This window comes from Brassica napus, chromosome A3, assembly GCF_020379485.1.
Source record: "Brassica napus cultivar Da-Ae chromosome A3, Da-Ae, whole genome shotgun sequence".
NCBI classification, from domain to species: domain Eukaryota; kingdom Viridiplantae; phylum Streptophyta; class Magnoliopsida; order Brassicales; family Brassicaceae; genus Brassica; species Brassica napus.
In genome coordinates, this window is record NC_063436.1 from 20,835,036 (window position 1) to 20,854,625 (window position 19,590).

The following is a 19,590-nucleotide window of genomic DNA, read 5'->3' on the forward strand; positions in this document are numbered from 1 at the left end:
TATATTTTTAATAAATGACGGTGTTGACAATATGACTCTAAAATTCATATAATATGATCTCAAACAAAATAATTATGTTTTTTAGTATAAAACCGAATAAACCGAAAACCGACGATATATAAACCGAACCGAACCGAAGTAAATATGGATTTAGAATGGTAGTTATATTTTACTAAACGAAATACCGAAAACCGAAAAAACCCGAACCGAAACCGAACTGATATCCGGATTGAACACCCCTAGTTTGATTTCTATTTAATTCTAGTTGTTCAAAATATTAATGAAAAAATATATTTTTCACTATTATGTTCGGTTTTGATTTTTTTCTTTCTAATTAGGTTCGTGTCAGTTTGATATAATTCCCCGACCCCGAGGCCAGCTCCATAGCAAGATGGCTTAATCCTAACCGGTAGAAACCGGGCCCGACCGTTTATTTCTATTAATTTTAATTGGATCTCAAGTTCGGTTCGGTTGAGCATCCAAATTTCTATTAAAACCCGCCTTTGCTCAAGAGAACTCTCTGCGCACACAAAGATGAGAAATCCAAATTCAGTTTGAAGAACCTCTCACCAAAACAAACAATGGAATGGCTAGAAACTCATTTCTCAAACTCGCCTCTCTCACGAACTCTTCACCCTTCGCGAATCTTCTCGATTCATGCATCAAATCCAAGCTCCCACCAAACTACGTCCGCACCGTCCACGCTTCCATCATCAAATCCCCTTTCTCCAACGAAATCTTTATACACAACCGTCTCATCGACGCCTACGCGAAACGCGGCTCGCTCCATGACGCGCGCAAAGTGTTCGACGAAATGCCTCACCGAAACGTCTACACTTGGAACACTCTCGTCACGGCTTTAGCCAAGTTGGGTCTCTTAGACGAAGCCGACTCTCTCTTCCGCTCGATGCCTGAGCGTGACCAGTGCACTTGGAACTCAATGGTCTCCGGGTTCGCGCAGCGGGATAGGTGCGAAGAGGCGTTGCGTTATCTCGCCTCGATGCACAAAGAAGGCTTCTCCCTGAACGAATATAGTTTAGCTAGTGGTCTAAGCGCTTGCTCTAGCTTGAGCGATGTGAACAGAGGCGTGCAGATACATTCTCTGATCGCCAAATCTCCTTGTTTATTCTCCGATGTTCACATAGGCTCCGCTCTCGTTGACATGTATTCCAAATGCGGACACGTGGATGAAGCTCAGCAGTGTTTTGATGAGTTGCGTGGTTATAGAAACGTCGTCACTTGGAATAGTTTGATTACGTGTTACGAACAGAACGGTCCCGTGGAGGAAGCTCTAACCGTTTTCAATTTAATGCTGAGATCCGGTTTCGAGCCTGATGAGGTAACGTTAGCGAGCGTGATCAGCGCGTGCGCGAGCCTGTCCGCGGTTAAAGTCGGACGGGAAGTTCACGGACGCGTTGCTAAAGACGTTAAGTTACGGAACGATATAATCCTAAGCAACGCGTTTGTTGATATGTACGCAAAGTGTGGAAGAGTGAAAGAAGCTAGGATCGTGTTCGATAGCATGCCTATCAGAAACGCTATCGCTGAAACGTCGATGATCAGCGGCTACGCTATGGCTGCGAGCACCAAGGCTGCTAGGCTGATGTTCGCCAAGATGACCGAGAGGAATGTTGTTTCGTGGAACGCGCTCATCGCTGGGTATACGCAGAACGGGGAGAACGAAGAAGCGGTTGGTCTGTTTCGTCAGTTAAAGAGGGAGTCTGTATCCCCGACGCATTATACCTTTGCTAATATCCTCAAGGCGTGTGCGGATCTCGCGGAGTTGCATCTCGGCATGCAGGCTCATGTGCACGTGCTGAAGCACGGGTTTAAGTTTCGGTCCGGGGAAGAAACTGATATATTCGTTGGCAACTCGTTGATAGATATGTATGTGAAATGCGGTTGTGTGGAAGATGGTTATCTTGTGTTTAGGAAGATGGTGGAGAGAGACCGCGTCTCCTGGAACGCGATGATTGTTGGATTCGCGCAGAACGGGTATGGAAACGAGGCGCTTGAGTTGTTCAGAGAGATGCTTGGTGGTTCTGGGGAGAAACCAGATCACATTACAATGATTGGTGTTCTCTCCGCGTGCGGACACGCTGGATTAGTCGAAGAAGGGCGGCGTTACTTTTCGTCCATGGCCAGAGACTTCGGTGTGGCTCCACTGAGGGATCACTACACTTGCATGGTTGATTTACTCGGCCGAGCTGGGTTTCTTGAAGAAGCGAGGAGTATGATTGAGGAGGAGATGCCTATGGAGCCAGATTCGGTTATATGGGGATCTTTGCTCGGTGCTTGTAAAGTTCATAGGAACATCACGTTGGGTAAGTATGTTGCTGAGAAGCTTCTTGAAGTAGAGACGTCGTCAAACTCGGGACCGTATGTTCTTCTCTCTAACATGTACGCTGAGAATGGACAGTGGGAGGATGTGATGAATGTAAGGAAGTCTATGAGGAAAGAAGGAGTCACGAAGCAGCCAGGTTTTAGTTGGATAGAGGTACAAGGACGTTCTCATGTTTTCATGGTTAAAGATAAAAGACATCCTCGCAAAAAGCAGATACACTCGCTTCTTGATGTTCTAATAGCAGAGATGAGACCGGAACAAGATCATGCTGAAAGAGGATCACTCTCCTCTGAGGAAATGGATTATTCATCTCGTATTCTTTGGGACAATGCCATGTAAGTCCCTTTTGTTTTTTTTTTCTTGTTGAAAATTCAAGGAAATAGAATGGGGAAATTTCAATTTTGCCATACCACTTTTCAAATTTACTTTTAAATGATAATCATTTTTATAAAATACTTTAAATTTTTGATCGAAAAGATTAAATTTATTCTTCTAAATCATTTATAAATGCTTAAGAATAATTTGTATAACATTTATAGCAGTAAACAATAATCACTGAACTATAAACCCAAATGTTATAATATTTTTGATTGAGTGTATTTTTAGAAAGTGGCAATCAACTTAGGTATTTTAAACAATTTTTTTAGAATGGGAATTATAGAGTCAATGGAAATATTCTTTTGCATTAATACACTTTCTTTCACAATTTTAAGTAAATTGAACATTTGAACAAACTTATAACCCAACGTTTTGAAGAAAAAGACATTATTGTTACCACATCTATCAGACAAGAGTAGGTTTGAAACTTCTTTGTGAACATCTACACCTCAGAATCACATAGGAAACAAACCTGTAGAGCAAGACAAAACACAGCATGATCACCACATTTCTCCACCTATTCTCCTCACCATACCTTTCTTCTTTCAGCAGACCCTCCTCAGTCATCAAACACTTTCCGAATCCATACTCCAAACACTTGCTCGACTTAGAGAACTCGTTTATCAAAAACCCTTCGAAAGGGTACTTGAACAGAGAGATGTAGTGCATGAAAATCCAGTAACCAGGGATCTCGTTCTTCGATATGAAGTACCCCGAGAAGAGAAAGAAGGAGCCCATCACGCCTGAAATCACCGAGTTCCCGACGATGAAGTTAGGAACGAGTGCACTAAAGCACACAACCACTGAGTTGGCTGTGTAGAGGATCAGCCAAATGAGTAGCAAAAAGTGCAAGAAAGCCATGAAGCTAGGGTTCAGCCCCACCAGCCAGTACACTGGGATTGAAAACAGAATCGCTAGAATGAGCAGAAACGGCAAGTAAACAAGCCCGTTCGCTACGGCGTAGGAAGAAACTCTGTAGCTTCCACTTGAAGTCTCCTTCATGAGAATCTCTCTCTCTTGCAGAAAAATAGGGAGTGCTTCTATCGTTGAAGTCAGCAGGAATGTCAATATGAAAGCAAAGAGTCCCACTCTCTCTCTCGCACCTTTTAAATCGTCCTTAAGATTGTGAAAAATGAGACCAAGAACAATCCCTGAGCCTAGCATCTGAACCGTTCTACACGCAAAGAGCTCCTTGGTTCTGAAAATGTTCTTGGAGAATCTATGAGTGAGTATCATAGTCTCTCCAAGCCTCGAATTCGCGAAATCTCTAGTGAACTCTTTACCTATCTTCATGGTTCCTACGTCGGCGACCTTTGATTGTTGAAACAGTTGCTGTAGCGTGAACTTGCCGCTTCTCCCCTCGCCCTGTGGTGTTGGGACATGAGCCACTACTCTTCTGCTTTGCTGTAATAGACTCTGGTGCTTAGTGATGGCTTCGATCGACTCGATGGCGAATTCGACTATATTCTCATGGAGAGGAGGCTGCAGACCGTTTGATCTTAAGTAGAACCCGAGCTGATCCACCGAGCCTTGGTTCAACGTCGAGCCGTTAGCCAGTAAAAGAACGGAGTTGAACAGTTTGACTATACGAAAACCTGGCTGGTGGATGGTTAGAACTATGGTCCTGCCTCTTGTCTCAGCCATGAGCTTGAGCATGTCTATGATCTGAAGAGCAGAAGTGCTGTCGAGACCAGAGGTTGGCTCATCGAGGATCAGAACCTTGGGGTCGTGAATCACTTCAACTCCTATAGAGACGCGGCGTCTCTCACCACCTGATATCCCTCTGAGGCTATCATCTCCCACACGAGCCGTGGCTACAGCTTCGAGACCAAGCTCACGCACCAACGACTTAACGCGTGATCTGAGCTCCTCCGCGGGGAGCTTTAAACGCAGCTTGGCGCTGAACAAAAGCGTTTCCTCCACCGTGAGGAGAGGAAAGAGAGTGTCCTTCTGCGTGACGTAACCGGAGATTTTCTTGAAATTGGCTCTGTCGACCGGTCTGTGATTAACGATAACCGAACCGGTTTGAGGGATGAGTCTTCCAGCTAGAATTTCGAGCAGAGAAGACTTCCCTGCGCCGCTTGGACCAACGATGGCGAGAATCTCCCACGGTTTGGCTCTGCAGGTCACTCCTTTTAGCACATGCTTGACTTTCTTGCAGGTTCCATCCTCAAGCTTAACCGGTTGGTCAGCCTCCGGAACCGGCTTCCTTGTAAAGATTCCGAAAGGATTAACATTAATCTTCCGCTCAGTGATGTTGTAATCAATATCTAGAGCTTCGATCTCACATCCTTCCTTCTCCATTGTGATGAAGCTTTTGCACTCTTTTTCTCTGAGTCTCCAATGCTTAAAGAGAAAGGACAAGTAATAAGTACAATAGCAATTATTTGTCTTACGTAGTTATTCTTCTAATTGTTTTATTACTTATAAATAAAACTTTTGATAAGTATAGTGTTTTAAAAGACAGCTTGGTTTTCTGTAGCTTCTATTGGATTTAAGTGAAGACTTGAGTTTATGGTTCACGGGCTGTTTGTTTTCTTATATCATAGAGAGAGAAACAGAGAGGTTCACATGCAGTTGTTCCTTCTCACTCCGCTGTAACTTTCCCAAGATATGAAAGAGTCACGTGTTGCTCTCTATGCATACTTTTTGAGAAATTGCGGTGAATACCAAATAACTAAAATAATTATGTCAAAAGTAAGTGGCACTTCTGAAATATTTATTACTAGTATTACTCCCGTGCTATGCACGACCATTATTTTTATAATTTACAATAGAAATGAATATATATTTTAAAATATAGTTTATAATGGAAAGAATGTTATTTTGAGGGTATATTTATCAGTAGAATTAGAAAAACGAAAAATTTGCGCTTTATAGTCCACATGAACCTTTTATATGTTTCTTCCAGAAACAGGAAAGAATTATTACATATGAAAAATAAGATTGAGGGAAAGCATATAGTCCGTTGTAGTATTTCCCTTCTTTTATGGTTTTATTTTAGGGAATTTGCAGTGGATGACATAGAAAACTTATTTAATTAGCTATATGGACAATGCACTGTGCATTTTTATATAATCCAAAAATATCCTTATTAGCACCCACTAGCATAGACCTGAGACATGGATATAGCAAATTTATCAACCTCCTTAGATTATGGAAATTTTAGGTGTTTGTTCATCCTTTTAAGCTGATACGCAAATGTTTTTTGTTGGGTTTTCTCGAAATTGAAGTTTGGAAGTCTCAATCTTGAAACCTAGAAGCACTCGTTCATCTTCAATTTACAAAAGTGAAGGCCATCTAGAAGAACTCAATCATTCAGTTACAGTCAATCAACAAGACAAATCAGCTATGGAAGGACATATCTTAACCCTCAATTGCATGTCAGAGCTCAATATTATCCTCGTTATGCTGCTGTAATAATTCTATTAAGAAACTCTTTGTTGCTTCACTTTGATTCTTCCTTCCTTTTTGTTGCTGTAGTGGAATTTTCTGGAGCTTGATTTTTATTCAGGCTAAGATTGTACTTAAACTTGAAGCCAAACATATTCCAGCTTATTTTTCTTAGCTTCAGAAAAAGTTGACTCTTGTTCAACATTTCTCCCTCGTTCTTGTTCATCTTTCTCATTGAATCTTTACCTGCTTTTTAATTATTACCTCTTACATTATTGTGGAGTTTCATGTAATTTCACACTCTCTCCTTGCATGATTTTGCAAATACTTTTGAAAAGTGACCATCTACCTAATTACCATTCTTTTTATGTATATTCACCTAAATTGGCCTTTATTTTATTTCTTCATAATACTCTTTTATATATTTTTATTTTCATTGCTATGCTTACTTGGAGTTTTTCTTTTGCTTCTATCTACAAATAGAAATAGAAAGTAATTAAAAGTATATATATTTTGATCTGAAATTTTTTTAAAAATCACATTTGTATAAATTACAAACACACAAATAAAAGTAAGGAAATCTTACTATCAAGTTAGATCTTAATCTGGATAGTAGACATGGATCCTTTTGTTTTTCTAGCCCCCGAGTTTCCATTTGCTGCCTTAGATCCATGTTTTCCCCCCTTTTCTTTTCTTTTCTTTTCTTTTCTTTTCTTTTCTTTTCTTTTCTTTTCTTCTTGTGGTGCTTTGTACATGTGTTTTAAGTTGAGACCATTTTAATCTCTTTTCCTGAACTATCAGTCTGTCACCACGATAAAAATAAACTCATTCCAGCAAATCGACAATTGATTAGTCCTTTTTAATTATGTTATTGACATATTTTGTTTATCATTTCCTTCTTACATGCAGTATTTAGGTTTGGACAATGTTTAGAATGCAGAAAAAAAATTATATGCAAGTATATGAGAATAAGGTTCATGCAAAAGGTTATTTGAGCATGAAGAGTTTAAGCGTTTACTTACCTGGACTTTAACCTTCATCTCTTTTTTTTTGAACAAATAACCTTCATCTTAAGACTTCGAAAATATCAATCCATAGCGTACTGGCCTCCTTTTTCTCGTTTCCTTGAAAGATTATCTTGAAGATTATTGTTGTGCAAGTTTGGCCAAAAACTACTTCGATTTGAATCTGGAACTGCAAAAGGTTTCATCATTGAAAGTTTTAATCTATCTGGTTAGAAGTTGAAATTTAGAGAGGATCAATGGGGTGCTGCAAAGAATTTAAGAATTTATAAATTTTGAATGCAACAAATGAATCTAAATATATGGCATTATGAGTTAAATCAATTACTCAAAAAAACTATGATTAACAGTTTTAGGGATCGTGGGATCATGGGCACATTGTGAGAGATATTAGGAATTTTTATTTTATATAGATAAAAGAGAAATAAGTTAATACACGATCAGGTTTTTATATTTAAATTATTTTTCTTTTAAATTGTAGAGCATATTCGATGTGTCAAATTTTTGTTGGTCATATGACTTGTGCTTTAGTATATTAGGGATTTAAGTCAACAAAAAGGCTCCTTCCTCGGTTTTGAGTAGGAAACAAAATACCCTACCGAACCACATCCAATTTACAAAGTTGTTTCGAATTGGAATCGAACTTGATAAAATATACAAATGAATCCAAAATTTTGGTATCTGAAAAACCGAATTTGTATCAGACTTGAGCATAAATATTTTGAATATTCTAAAATACATGAATTACGATTATATATTTAAATTTATTAATTATTTTTAGATTTAATATTCAGAAGATCTTCAAAACTCAAAAATATTCTAAATTATCAAAAATACATGAAAACACCTAAAAGTAAATAATAAGAAGTATTTAAAATATCAGAATTACCCTAAATACTTACATGTCCTTCATCCAAATTTCTAAACCAAACATATTTTCATGTTAATTTCAAATATTTATTATATAATATTCTTTTTATGTTGAATATTATTTTTTATTTTTGGATTTTAAGGTATATTTAGATTTTTGAATTTGTTTAGATAATTTAAATAGATATACAAACCTAAACCGAATTTGCAAAAATCCGAACTGAACCCAAACCAAAATTTATAAATATTTGAATGAGTTTAAATATGTAAACCCAATATTCGGATATACCAGAAACGAAACTGAAAGGATACACAAATGCCATCCCTAGTTCTTAGGACTTGTGTTTCTAATATTTGTTATAAAAATTAAATGTCTCTAATCTTTAAACTCTATTATAGAAAAACTGAGAGTATAAATCACTAAGAGTGATTTATTTTAAAACCAGTAATTAAATATATCAAATTACAATTAAATTAATTAATTTTAAAAATATAAACGCTTTTTAATTTATAGAAAATATATGTATCATCTAATGATTTTAAATATAAACGATCTTCAAAATATTCAAAACCAAAACAAAAAGACATTGTCAATAGTCAATCACTCAATTTACAAAACGCATACATAAGCTATGCAGAGCCTTAGCAGCTGACTACATGTAGTATTGACCATCACATAGATAACTATGCAAACTAAAATAATATATACATAACTACATAAAGTATATATTATGCATGACAACATTCCTCAACTTAGTTAATTATTTTTTGGCAGCTGGTAACACTGGTGTATTCTTGGACGTAGACGATTTCCCAATCCCTAAGCATCTCGATCCCAAATCCATTTATCAGAAAATCAAACGAGCTCTTGAGAATAAGGGTTACCGTACTCATGTGTCACTACGGCTGTACGGGGATAAATATGCTGAAGCTGGAATCAAAATCTGTTTGGTACCCGATGGTGAATTATATATCTTTTTTATATACTTCTTCTCTGTTGATATATATAGTTGAAGGAGTTACGTATACGAGAGGTAATTTTATGCTACTGGACAGTTATCTATGGGCATTGGACAATCCTGGAGAATCAAATTTGATGCTACTCTCAAAAGACATCAAACAAGACACATGGGGGATGCGTTTACTTACATTTTTGCATAGGCATGATTGCTATATTCTCTTAGGGGATCCTTTATCAGAGTTTACAGTTCTTTCTGATAGTGGTGAATGGATTTGGAAAAGCCTGTCAGATTGAGGAAACCCTAGCTAACTAAGATAAAAGCTCACAAGGGGATGACACAAAGTGCTTATAAAAACGAATCCTCTAAATTGCATCATTGTAATCTACTTAAGTTGAAGTACGCAAATGTTAAGATGCTTTAGTAAAATTATATAGACGATGGTTGTACTCTTGGGTGAAGATTTACTTGAACAAAAAATGTCTGACACAATTAAATCTTTAATCTCCTGCAAAACCCGTTGGTTTATGCATCATTTTAGATGAGAACATTGGAGTTTTTGATGCTCCATACTTCAAACTCATGAGATGTCGCATTAGCCCATTAGCCTGCATGCCCAAACCCACACGTAGCCAACAAAAGTCTGGTATCTTTCTGCAATATTGCTCCCATCATCCCACGGGTAATCACAGCTCCTCAAGAAAAGAACTGAAACACCATAACCTTTTAGAAGATGGGGTGTTGTCGAAAAGTAGGGGTGGATAATGGGCAGCGCTGAGTTCGTCTTTGCCTTATATAACTCAGTTAAAACTTAAAACCAAATATGCAAAGTTAGGAAAAGAAGAATAAAAAGAATATAACTTTGGAAGGTAGTTGGGCGGTCATTGTTGTGTTGACTAAAAATCAGGTAGTGAGTAGGTGTGTAGTTTCCTTGTGTTATATAGTGTAGATTTTAGCGTACTTAGATATAGATGATAGAGTAGATAATATATGAGATTAGCTGTCTCATATATATTAGCAAAACTCCCATATTTTTTTTACCATTAGTCTAATTTCAATGAATTTACGAAATTTCTGGTTGGAAATTTTAAACTATTGTAATCCCAAATGAGAAATAAATCTTTTTTTTTTGCACTGACAATCATGAATATAGTTATTTGTTATGAGATTGTATTTCACAACAGTTAAAAAATATATAATTTAGTGAAATTTTGTCAAATGACCATAAAAAAACTTAAGTTATATTTGATGAGTATAGAATCCGTATAGTTATGCTCTTTTGTACAATTTTCTAAAATATCGATGAAAATGTTTATCTACTATATTTTATTTTATTTTATCGTAAGATAAATAGTTCCTCTATTTCTATATGAAAAATGTTTTAAAATAAATTTTTGTTTCAAATAAACGCATGCTTGAAGTTTTTAAAGCTATTTTTGTTAGTTAATACTCTTTTGTTTTCAAATAGATGGCATTCAAAAAAAAAACTGTTCCGAATCAGTGTAATTTTTCCGTTTTTAATGAAAAATATTAATTTATGTTATATGACTATTTTTATTATATCTTCTATATTGTTATTTGTTGAATTGTGTTTAAGTGAATAATTAATGATGTTTTTGTTTATAAAATATAAAAAAAATTACATGTTTTCTTAATCTATATGTAACAATCCTAAACAAGATCTAATAAAAAACGATTGGAGAATGTTGAATAATCAATTCAACAAAATTAATTGTACTTTTTAAAATACTATTGGTTTAGAATTATGAAAAATGGAAAATACAATGTATAATAAATTTATTATTTTGTTGGGATAGTTAATTTTTATTTTTTCTGTTTTTATTAGATTTGGATTCAACTGTAATATAATATTATTTTCATCAACAAATCTCTTTATTCATGCATTTGATCATTTTAGACAAGAAATCTCAATATTAACAAAATTAAATATACATAAGAGATACGTGTAATTATATCCAAAATATTTGATTTGGTATATCAAATATTTACTATGGATATATAATCAGTGATATTTTACTTTAAAAGTTTTACAATTACCTTAAACAAATTATTATGAAATGCATGTATTTTTAAAGCGACTAATAACTAACTATATAAATAGCTTAGTCACATAGTTAAATAATACACCACATTCATTTTTAAACATATCAAATGAACAACAAAAATACAAAACACATGAAGAGTTATTTTGGAATTGTGGTGTTCCAATTCTTGTTTTTCACGTTATCTTTAGCAATTCGTGATAATTTTTTCTTTACTTCTGACTCTGATGTGTCTAGAAATGTTTCTTATGATGAAATAAAAAATTTGGTTCCAAGCGATCCAAATGAAACATCTCCTTCTTCTCCACCGGTTTCAATAGAGAATATTGGAATGAAGAGATTGGTTCCAAGCGGCCCAAACAATGAAACGTCTCCACCTTCTCCACCACATTTCATAGAAGATATTGGAGTGAAGAGATTGGTTCCAAGCGGTCCAAATAATGAAACGTCTCCACCTTCTCCACCACATTTCATAGCTGATTTTGGAGTGAAGAGATTGGTTCCAAGCGGCCCAAACAATGAGACGTCTCCACCTTCTCCACCACATTTCATAGAGGATACTAGAGTAAAGAGATTGGTTCCAAGCGGTCCAAACAATGAAACGTCTCCACCTTCTCCACCACATTCAGCTGATTTTGGAGTGAAGAGATTGGTTCCAAGCGGTCCAAACAATGAAACGTCTCCACCTTCTCCACCACATTCCATAGCGGACTATGGAGTGAAGAGATTGGTTCCTAGCGGTCCAAACAATGAAACGTCTCCACCTTCTCCGCCACATTCTATTGCAAGTTTTGGAGTGAAGAGATTGGTTCCAAGCGGCCCAAACAATAAAACTTCTCCACCTTCTCCACCACATTCCATAGCTGATTTTGGAGTGAAAGGATTGGTTCCAAGTGGTCCAAACAATGAAACGTCTCCACCTTCTCCACCACATTCCATAGCGGATTTTGGAGTGAAGAGATTGGTTCCAAGCGGCCCAAACAATGAAACGTCTCCACCTTCTCCCCCACATTTCATAGCAAATTTTGGAGTGAAGAGATTGGTTCCAAGCGGTCCAAACAATGAAACTTCTCCACCTTCTCCACCACATTCCATAGCTGATTTTGGAGTGAAAAGATTGGTTCCAAGTGGCCCAAACAATGAAACGTCTCCACCTTCTCCACCACATTCCATAGCGGATTTTGGAGTGAAGAGATTGGTTCCAAGCGGCCCAAACAATGAAACGTCTCCACCTTCTCCCCCACATTCCATAGCGAATTTTGGAGTGAAGAGATTGGTTCCAAGCGGTCCAAACAATGAAACTTCTCCACCTTCTCCACCACATTCCATACACTAAAAGAAACAGTTAATCGAAATAACTAAAATAAATGATGTTACATTTATCTATAAATTAAACTTAAAAATGTTACCATATATTGTAATTTATAAGTTTAATTTATAAGAATGATTTAGTTATCGATATAGCAAGAATTTTCTATAACTGATTTTTTGGTTTAAACCAATATATAACTCCTCCGTGTGATTTAATTTAATAGTCTAAAAACCAATTTAGACAATAGAAATTTAGATAATTAGGGAATATGTTGTGTATGGTTTGGTTTATTTATAATATTACGTGAAATCGAAGTTTGACTTGGTTAAGTATGATGATAAAAACCAATTTAATGAGGAAATTAGGTAACATGATTGTGTTATAGTATTATTCGATTTAGTTTGCTATATACTATCATGTGAAATCAAGATCTGGTTTGATCTATATTATTATTTCTCCATGAATAATAATGTACAGTAGATTATCTGTTATATTCAGTGTTTCATAATTTTACTAAAATATGATCAATGAGTGTCTTAGATTGATAAGTAATAGTATTTTGTGTAAATAAAATGTAGCAAAAATATTAATTTCAAACAATTTTCTTGGTTTAATAAAATAGATATTTTCGCCGATAAATCTATTTTTATTTCTGCATTTCATTAATTAGATAATATACTTCTTTGTTTCAAAATAGAAAAGATAATATACTTCTATAAATTGAGGTTTGTTAAAAAAAAAGATAAAATACTTCTATATAAACAAAGTTGCATATATATCTCTTTATTTTCAAAAGATTTTATTATGTATATCATATATTTTTCTTTATAAGTGATATTTTACTTAAAAAGTTTTAGAATTTCCTATAAACAAGTAATTATAAAGCATCTACATTTATGTAGAGAGACTAATAACAATCTATAGTTCTATTCGGGTAGTTTAATTACATTACAATCATTTCTAATATATATATCAATCAAAACAAAAATACCAAATACCAAAAATATGAAGAGTTTCTTTAGAGTTGTGGTGTTTCACTTCTTATTTATATCATTATTAATTCGTGGTAATTTTCTTTTAATTCTGATTTGAATGTGTCTAGAAAGGTTTTCAATGATTAAGTAAGAAGATCGGTTCCAAATGGTCTAAACAATGAACATCTTAATGTCCTCTATCACTTTCTATTGCAGAAATCGGAGTGAAGAGATTGGTTCAAACATGGGCGGACGTAGCCTTACGGTTACGGGGCACGTGCCCCCTAATCTTTTTTTCCTAAACAACTTAAGCTAATTTGATTCAATTGTTATTAGTTTAGTGAATAAACAAAAAAAAAAGTTCCCCCGGTTCATAATGGTTTTGTTTTGTTTCAAGCATTGTGCCCCCAACTATAAATGATTCTAGATCTGTCAGTGGGTTCAAAGTGGTCCAAACAATGAAACGTCACCACTTTCTCCACCAGATTCAATAGTGAATCTTGGAATTAAGAGATTGGTTTCAAGCGGCCCAAACAATGAAACGTCTCCGCTTCTCCACCAGATTCAATAGTGAATCTTGGAATTAAGAGATTGGTTCCAAGCGGCATCCACTTTCTCCAGCAGATTCAATAGTGAATCTTGAAATTAAAAGATTGGTTCTAAGCGGCCCAAACAATGAAACGTCTTCACATTTCATAGTGAATTTTGGTGCTAAAAGATTGGTTCCAAGCGGCCCAAAAAATGAAACGTCTTCACCTTCTACATCACAATCCAAAAGCTTTTTAAAAATCAACTAAAGAATCTTGTTTTAAATGGTTAAATTAAACTATCAACTATGTTTATTTTTAGAAGAAAATAATGTTATTTATAGCTTGCTCTACATTACAAGTTGAACTATGTTAATAGGCTAATAGATAGTAAGAACGTCGTTGATTAAAAATAAAAAGAGAAATCTCGAAAGAGAATAAAAAATTGTGAAGAGACATTATTCTCCCAGTATGTTGGTTGAGTCCTAGGTTGAGTCATTCAAGCAAGCATTTGTCCTTACACCATTCGATTGCACCAACTTAGAGGAATATGCTTCCGAGTTCCGACAACACCTACAACGACAGTTCACATGGATCTTCCCAGGCCAGCTACTTCATCACTGAACAGCTCTATGTCAATGTTCATACCCATTTGCAATAGATTATTCTGATTGTCATATAGCATTGTGTTTATTCAACAGATTTTAATATACTCAGCCAACAGCCAAAAGCCAAATAAGTTAAACAAACCGGGTTTATCTTTCCCACCAAAACCAAACCGGTTTTAGCTTCTTTTATTTTCGGCGACGGGCTTTAAAGTTGTAAGAATTTTAAAATCGGTGAGACGAACTTTAAACCGGCGAAACCTATCGACGGCGAGGTGATAGTTTCAAGGAAGATCGATGAAGATGAAATCTGTATTCGACGCTTCAGAAATCAAATCAAATCGGAGTTTGAGTCAGCATCGCCGAGTAACAGTAGTACAATACCAACTCGACCCAAAAAAAATGTATTGAATTCGAATAAATATTTATATATCTAAAAATACCTGAATCAAATTATATATTTAAATATATAATTATTTTTAGATTTAATATAAAAATATCTAAAATATGAAAAATAACTTTTAATTATTCAAAATATTTAAAGATAGCTAAAAGTAAATATTCAAAATACTCAGAATAACAGAAATACCTTAAATGCCTACAGATTTCCCATCAAATATCTAACTAAACAAAGTTTCATATTAATTTTAGATGTTAACATACATTATTCACATTTATATGTTGTATATTATTTTTATTTTTGGATTCTAAAGTGTATTGAGATTTTTGATTTTTTTTACATAATTTAAATAGATATTCAAATTGAACCTAAACTGAAATTTATAAATATCCGAATGAAGCTTACAACTTTAACTCCACAAACTCAAAATTAAAATAGACCCGAAACAAATCTGAATGGATAATTAAATTTTGTTCATTCTTAATTTTGAAAACTTGTGTTTCTATTGATAAAAAAAAAATTCTCGAATCTTTAAAACTCTATTATATAAAAACTGAAGGTATAAATCATTAAGAATAATTTAATTTAAAACCACTAATCAAATTCTTATATTATTAAAAATATAATCGCTTTTTAATACATAGAAAATTTCAATATAGTTTAAAGAAATTTTCATATTTACGACTTTGTTGGTACTATTATTCATAACGATTTTAACATGAAACGATTTTCAAAATATTCAAAACCAAAACAAAGGACATTGTCAATCACTCAAGTTACAAAACGAATGCACAAGCTACGGGGAGCCTAAGCAATAAAAAAACAAAACAAAAGAGACCGAATCATTCGAATTTCCAAATTTTCCAAAAACAAAACAAAACAAAACAAAAGAGACCGAATCAGTAATCCGACTTCAATTTTTTTTCGTGATTTGTCTATCATGTATTCTCTTTATTTATTGGCAACTTTGATTAAGCCGACTACCTTGTAAATTCAGCGAAGTTCAAGAGTGACACATGCTTTATACTATACCGTTGACATTTGACGTAACTCTGTCCATTCAAAATAGTAAATAGCTTCTCTATTTTGACTCTTCGACGCAGTCTATTTCTGGTCCACGAGTCATATAGCTGGTGGAGTAAGTGCAAACAAACACGAGACTAAGTCTTTTTGGGGATTTGAAACACACGAGACTAAGTCATAAAACCCAAAAGATTAGAAATAATCAAACTCATCAACTTTTTCTAAAAGAAATATTCACACTGCAACAACACTCGGGTTGTTTTTGAGAACACAAGACTGAATAATCATCTTTGTATAACAACACAACTTACTATCTTTAATCCTCACTTCTATAATCTTTGTATTCATTTTCATGTTACTTTTTACATCTTTTTTTTTTTTTGCCCCAGTTTACACTTAACCCTTCCTGTTCTTGTTCCAGTGTCAAGAGGAGAGACACCATGTATATACATGGTCCTGGGGCCAACTCTTTGGGATGCGGCTCTCTCAAAATCTCTCAATCTTCACTTTAATTTTTGCTACACCAGTCTTGATCTGAAGGGTGAACTGGGCGCCTGGGCTCTGTAACTAGATGGTTCTATCAATGATGTGTCTTTCTTGAACCTAAAAGGACTTGCAGCAAACTCCGCTTGGTGGTTGTACCCACTTTCTTGCACGGGAAATGCATAAGACGGATGAGGAGGTGACAGGAAACAACTTTTGTATGCTGGTCCAAGTTGCCGTAAAGGGCTTGAACATGGAGATACTGGCAAGGATGTGATGGCTCTCACGTTTTCTCTACTGCAAAGTACAAAAGAAAGACAGGTTTAGTAGTTTGACACAACCAAGCGTTATTATATGGATTGAGGCACAAACTACCTCGGGCTCTTTATAGGATGAAAGACAGGATGTCTCCCTGAAAAAGGTGGTTCCCTTGTAGGCTGCTCGAGAAGGATATCGCTTGTTAGAAGGAAACCGAAAGTAATCAAGGTTCAAGACATAGATAATAGACATACCATTGAGGAGCTTCCATCATAGGGGCGTGGGGGGACATCTTTGTGCATGCTAGTACTAGCCACTCTCGGTGAATGTACACGTAGAAAAGGGTGTTCTAAAAGCTGAGCAGCTGTAGGGCGTACTGTTGGATTTCGTTGCAGACAAAGTCTTATAAAATTCTTTGCATCATTTGAAAGGTGATCAGGTATTTCTGGCATGTCTTTGCTGTTCCCGATTTTGAAAATTGCAGCAACCTGGCAAAGATAGACAACTTGGAGTTTTAGAATAATTAGAAAGATGAGTGAATAAAAAGATTATGTTATCATATACCCCTTCAAACTGGCTCCAAGGTGGCTTTGCTGTTGCCATTTCGAGAATAGTACAACCCACACTCCACACATCGACTGCAAGAGTGTAGCCATTTTTGTGCATCACAACCTGGAAGCAAAACACAAGCATGAGGTGCAAGAACATCATGTCTCATGCACCACTTGCAGGAACTTATCCAGGAAAGTGAAAAAAGAAATGGAAAACTACCTCGGGTGCCATCCAATAAGGACTCCCCGTGAAAGAAAGCATAGTAGAATAGGCTGTTACCTGTTGCAGAAAGAAGAAGCAAGCATAATTTTCAATAAATATAAAAAATAATTGATATCTTCTGATGAATAAAAGAACATTTATTGATACTTACATGTTTGGCCATCCCAAAATCTGCCAACTTGATTTCACCATTCGGATCCACTAATATATTTGCTCCTTTGATGTCCCTGTTAGATCAAAATAATCTTTTATTATATTTCCAAGAAGAGGCCAATGAAGTTCCATTTAAGTTTTAAACTATAGTTTTCGGATAGTACAGCCAAACTACCTATGCACTGTATTTCTTCCATGTAAATAGGCAAGCCCAGAGAGAATCTGTCGTGTGTAGTTTTGGATAACAGGTTCAGTGAAAGCACCATACTCCGTGAGAAGTTTATGGATTGAGCCACCTGACACAAACTCCAAGTAGACGGACAAGGTTTCTTCACTCTACATCCATAACAAAAATGTCCAAAACACATGTCCAGCGAGGCTTTAGTATGGTTTCCATATAACAATATTACGCTTATATGATCTCTTCTTTTCCTGAAGCTCACAGAGATTGACACATACCAGTTCACTTCCGTAATACTGAACAATATTCGGATGACAAAGCTGGCTCAGCACATTAATCTCCTGCAAAATCAAATTAGTCTGGTTAATACAGGTGTGACCAATATTAAGAGTGTTGAGACATATACAGAAGATAAGGTGTGATCTAAAACAAACCTGATTTAGTTGCTTCAGACATTCCTTTGAGTTTTTGTCGTCAGAAATGACCTTGACCTCTTTAATAGCACAAATCCTTCCTTCCTCACTACAAGAATCGCAAGAAAAAAAAGTTATATGAACGAACGTACCAAACAACTCAAGAGAGGAGGATGCTACAAAGTTATAACTCTATATTTGTAAACGGAGCTTGTGCTTTCTATTGCCTTAAACTAGATGGCAGGTGAAGATAACCTTCAATTTGATCAAATAATCTAGATGGCAGATGAAATTAACCTTCAATTTTGATCAAGTAAGCTAGATAGCAGGGAAACTAACCTTCAATCTTGATCTAACCATCAAAAACAAACAAACAAACTTCCAACAGCATATTACTTAATAAACCCTTGGATACACCCAAACTCATCATCTCACATAGCAACTCTGGTTACTATTCAAACGCCCTATCTACCAGAACATATCCAACTTATTGGATAAATCACCTGTTAAAGCCTTGATAGACTTTCCCAAAGGTACCACTCCCAATAAACCTCCCTTTCTTCCACTTGGAAATCTCCTTCTCCGACCCTCCCACACCCCAAGACCCTCCCTGCACACCCGAAGAAGGGCTCGTAGGAGAACACGGAAGCACAACGGCGGGGCTCGTAGGAGATCCCGGCGGCAGAGGCAAAGGATGGTACTCCGAAGACCTCCCTTCATCGTTCCTCCCCGTGGAAGAAGACTCTAACGTCATCCCAGAGAATCTGTTATGCAGCGGAGAGGCCGGTCTAGCTCCCGCCTTCGGAGAAGCCGCTGCTGCGTTAGACTTCCTGCTCAAAACCACATATCATCAATCAATCAACCACTCAATCAATAAAGGAGGGAGAGAGGGGATCGAACCTAGGAGCAGTGGGTTGACTCTGATCTTCACCCGATCCAGACGAGCTGACGCTTGATACAGAGCCCGATCCGGAAACCGATCCGTTCACCTGATCGTTAGAGAGCGACGGGAGGGGGAGAGGATGACATTTCTTCTCGTCGGAGAAACCGGAGGCTCCGGCGAATTCGCGGCTGCAGCGAGGTGTGCATCGGGAAGGAGTGACCGGATCGGGGGTGGATTTGCTGTTATCGGCGGAGATTCTTCTGATAGACTTATCGGAAACGGAACGAGTTTGGGTCTGGAGGAGGTGGGAATCGTCTTTGTTCTTGCTGGACTTCCTCACCCACCAAGTAGGCATCACAATCGTTGGGGGGAGGGAGGGGGGACTGAGATTTTTTTTGTTGACGGAATCGGAGGAGAGAGAGAATCGGGAGAAAGGAAGATAAAATACGGAAGATGGAGAGAAGAAGAAGATGATGAAGATGAAGAAGAAGACGACAAGTGGGGAGGGAGAGAGAGAGAGTGGACAGCTAAGCTCGAAAGAGTAGTTGGAGAGGGTTGCACGTGCTGACGTGGTC

General features: G+C 36.3%; 4 protein-coding genes across 4 annotated transcripts; 2 read left to right on the forward strand and 2 right to left on the reverse strand.

Annotated features, from left to right (window-relative positions):
- The first annotated feature begins 281 nt into the window (after nt 1–281).
- Nucleotides 282–9,395, forward strand: LOC106439754 (pentatricopeptide repeat-containing protein At2g13600-like). The gene is made up of 2 exons (XM_013881264.3): nt 282–2,679; nt 5,956–9,395. The coding sequence occupies exons 1-2, from the start codon at nt 587–589 to the stop codon at nt 6,140–6,142; spliced, it is 2,280 nt and encodes a 759-aa protein (XP_013736718.2). The 5' UTR covers nt 282–586; the 3' UTR covers nt 6,143–9,395.
- LOC106439755 (ABC transporter G family member 5) lies at nt 3,008–5,226 on the reverse strand. Its single transcript, XM_013881266.3, has one exon. It carries the CDS (start codon nt 5,024–5,026, stop codon nt 3,128–3,130), a length of 1,899 nt encoding a protein of 632 aa, XP_013736720.3. The 5' UTR covers nt 5,027–5,226; the 3' UTR covers nt 3,008–3,127.
- A 1,965-nt stretch (nt 9,396–11,360) lies between the features above and the next one.
- Nucleotides 11,361–12,365, forward strand: LOC106442400 (leucine-rich repeat extensin-like protein 5). The gene has a single exon (XM_013884090.2). The coding sequence runs from the start codon at nt 11,361–11,363 to the stop codon at nt 12,363–12,365; it is 1,005 nt and encodes a 334-aa protein (XP_013739544.2).
- A 3,704-nt stretch (nt 12,366–16,069) lies between these two features.
- On the reverse strand, nt 16,070–19,523 carry LOC106439753 (mitogen-activated protein kinase kinase kinase 3). Its single transcript, XM_013881263.3, has 11 exons — nt 19,033–19,523; nt 18,636–18,962; nt 18,154–18,241; nt 17,998–18,060; nt 17,714–17,874; nt 17,537–17,612; nt 17,383–17,442; nt 17,176–17,283; nt 16,866–17,099; nt 16,729–16,790; nt 16,070–16,650 (listed from the first exon to the last, which is right to left on the reverse strand). The coding sequence occupies exons 1-11, from the start codon at nt 19,368–19,370 to the stop codon at nt 16,389–16,391; spliced, it is 1,779 nt and encodes a 592-aa protein (XP_013736717.2). The 5' UTR covers nt 19,371–19,523; the 3' UTR covers nt 16,070–16,388.
- Between the last annotated feature and the right edge of the window lie 67 nt (nt 19,524–19,590).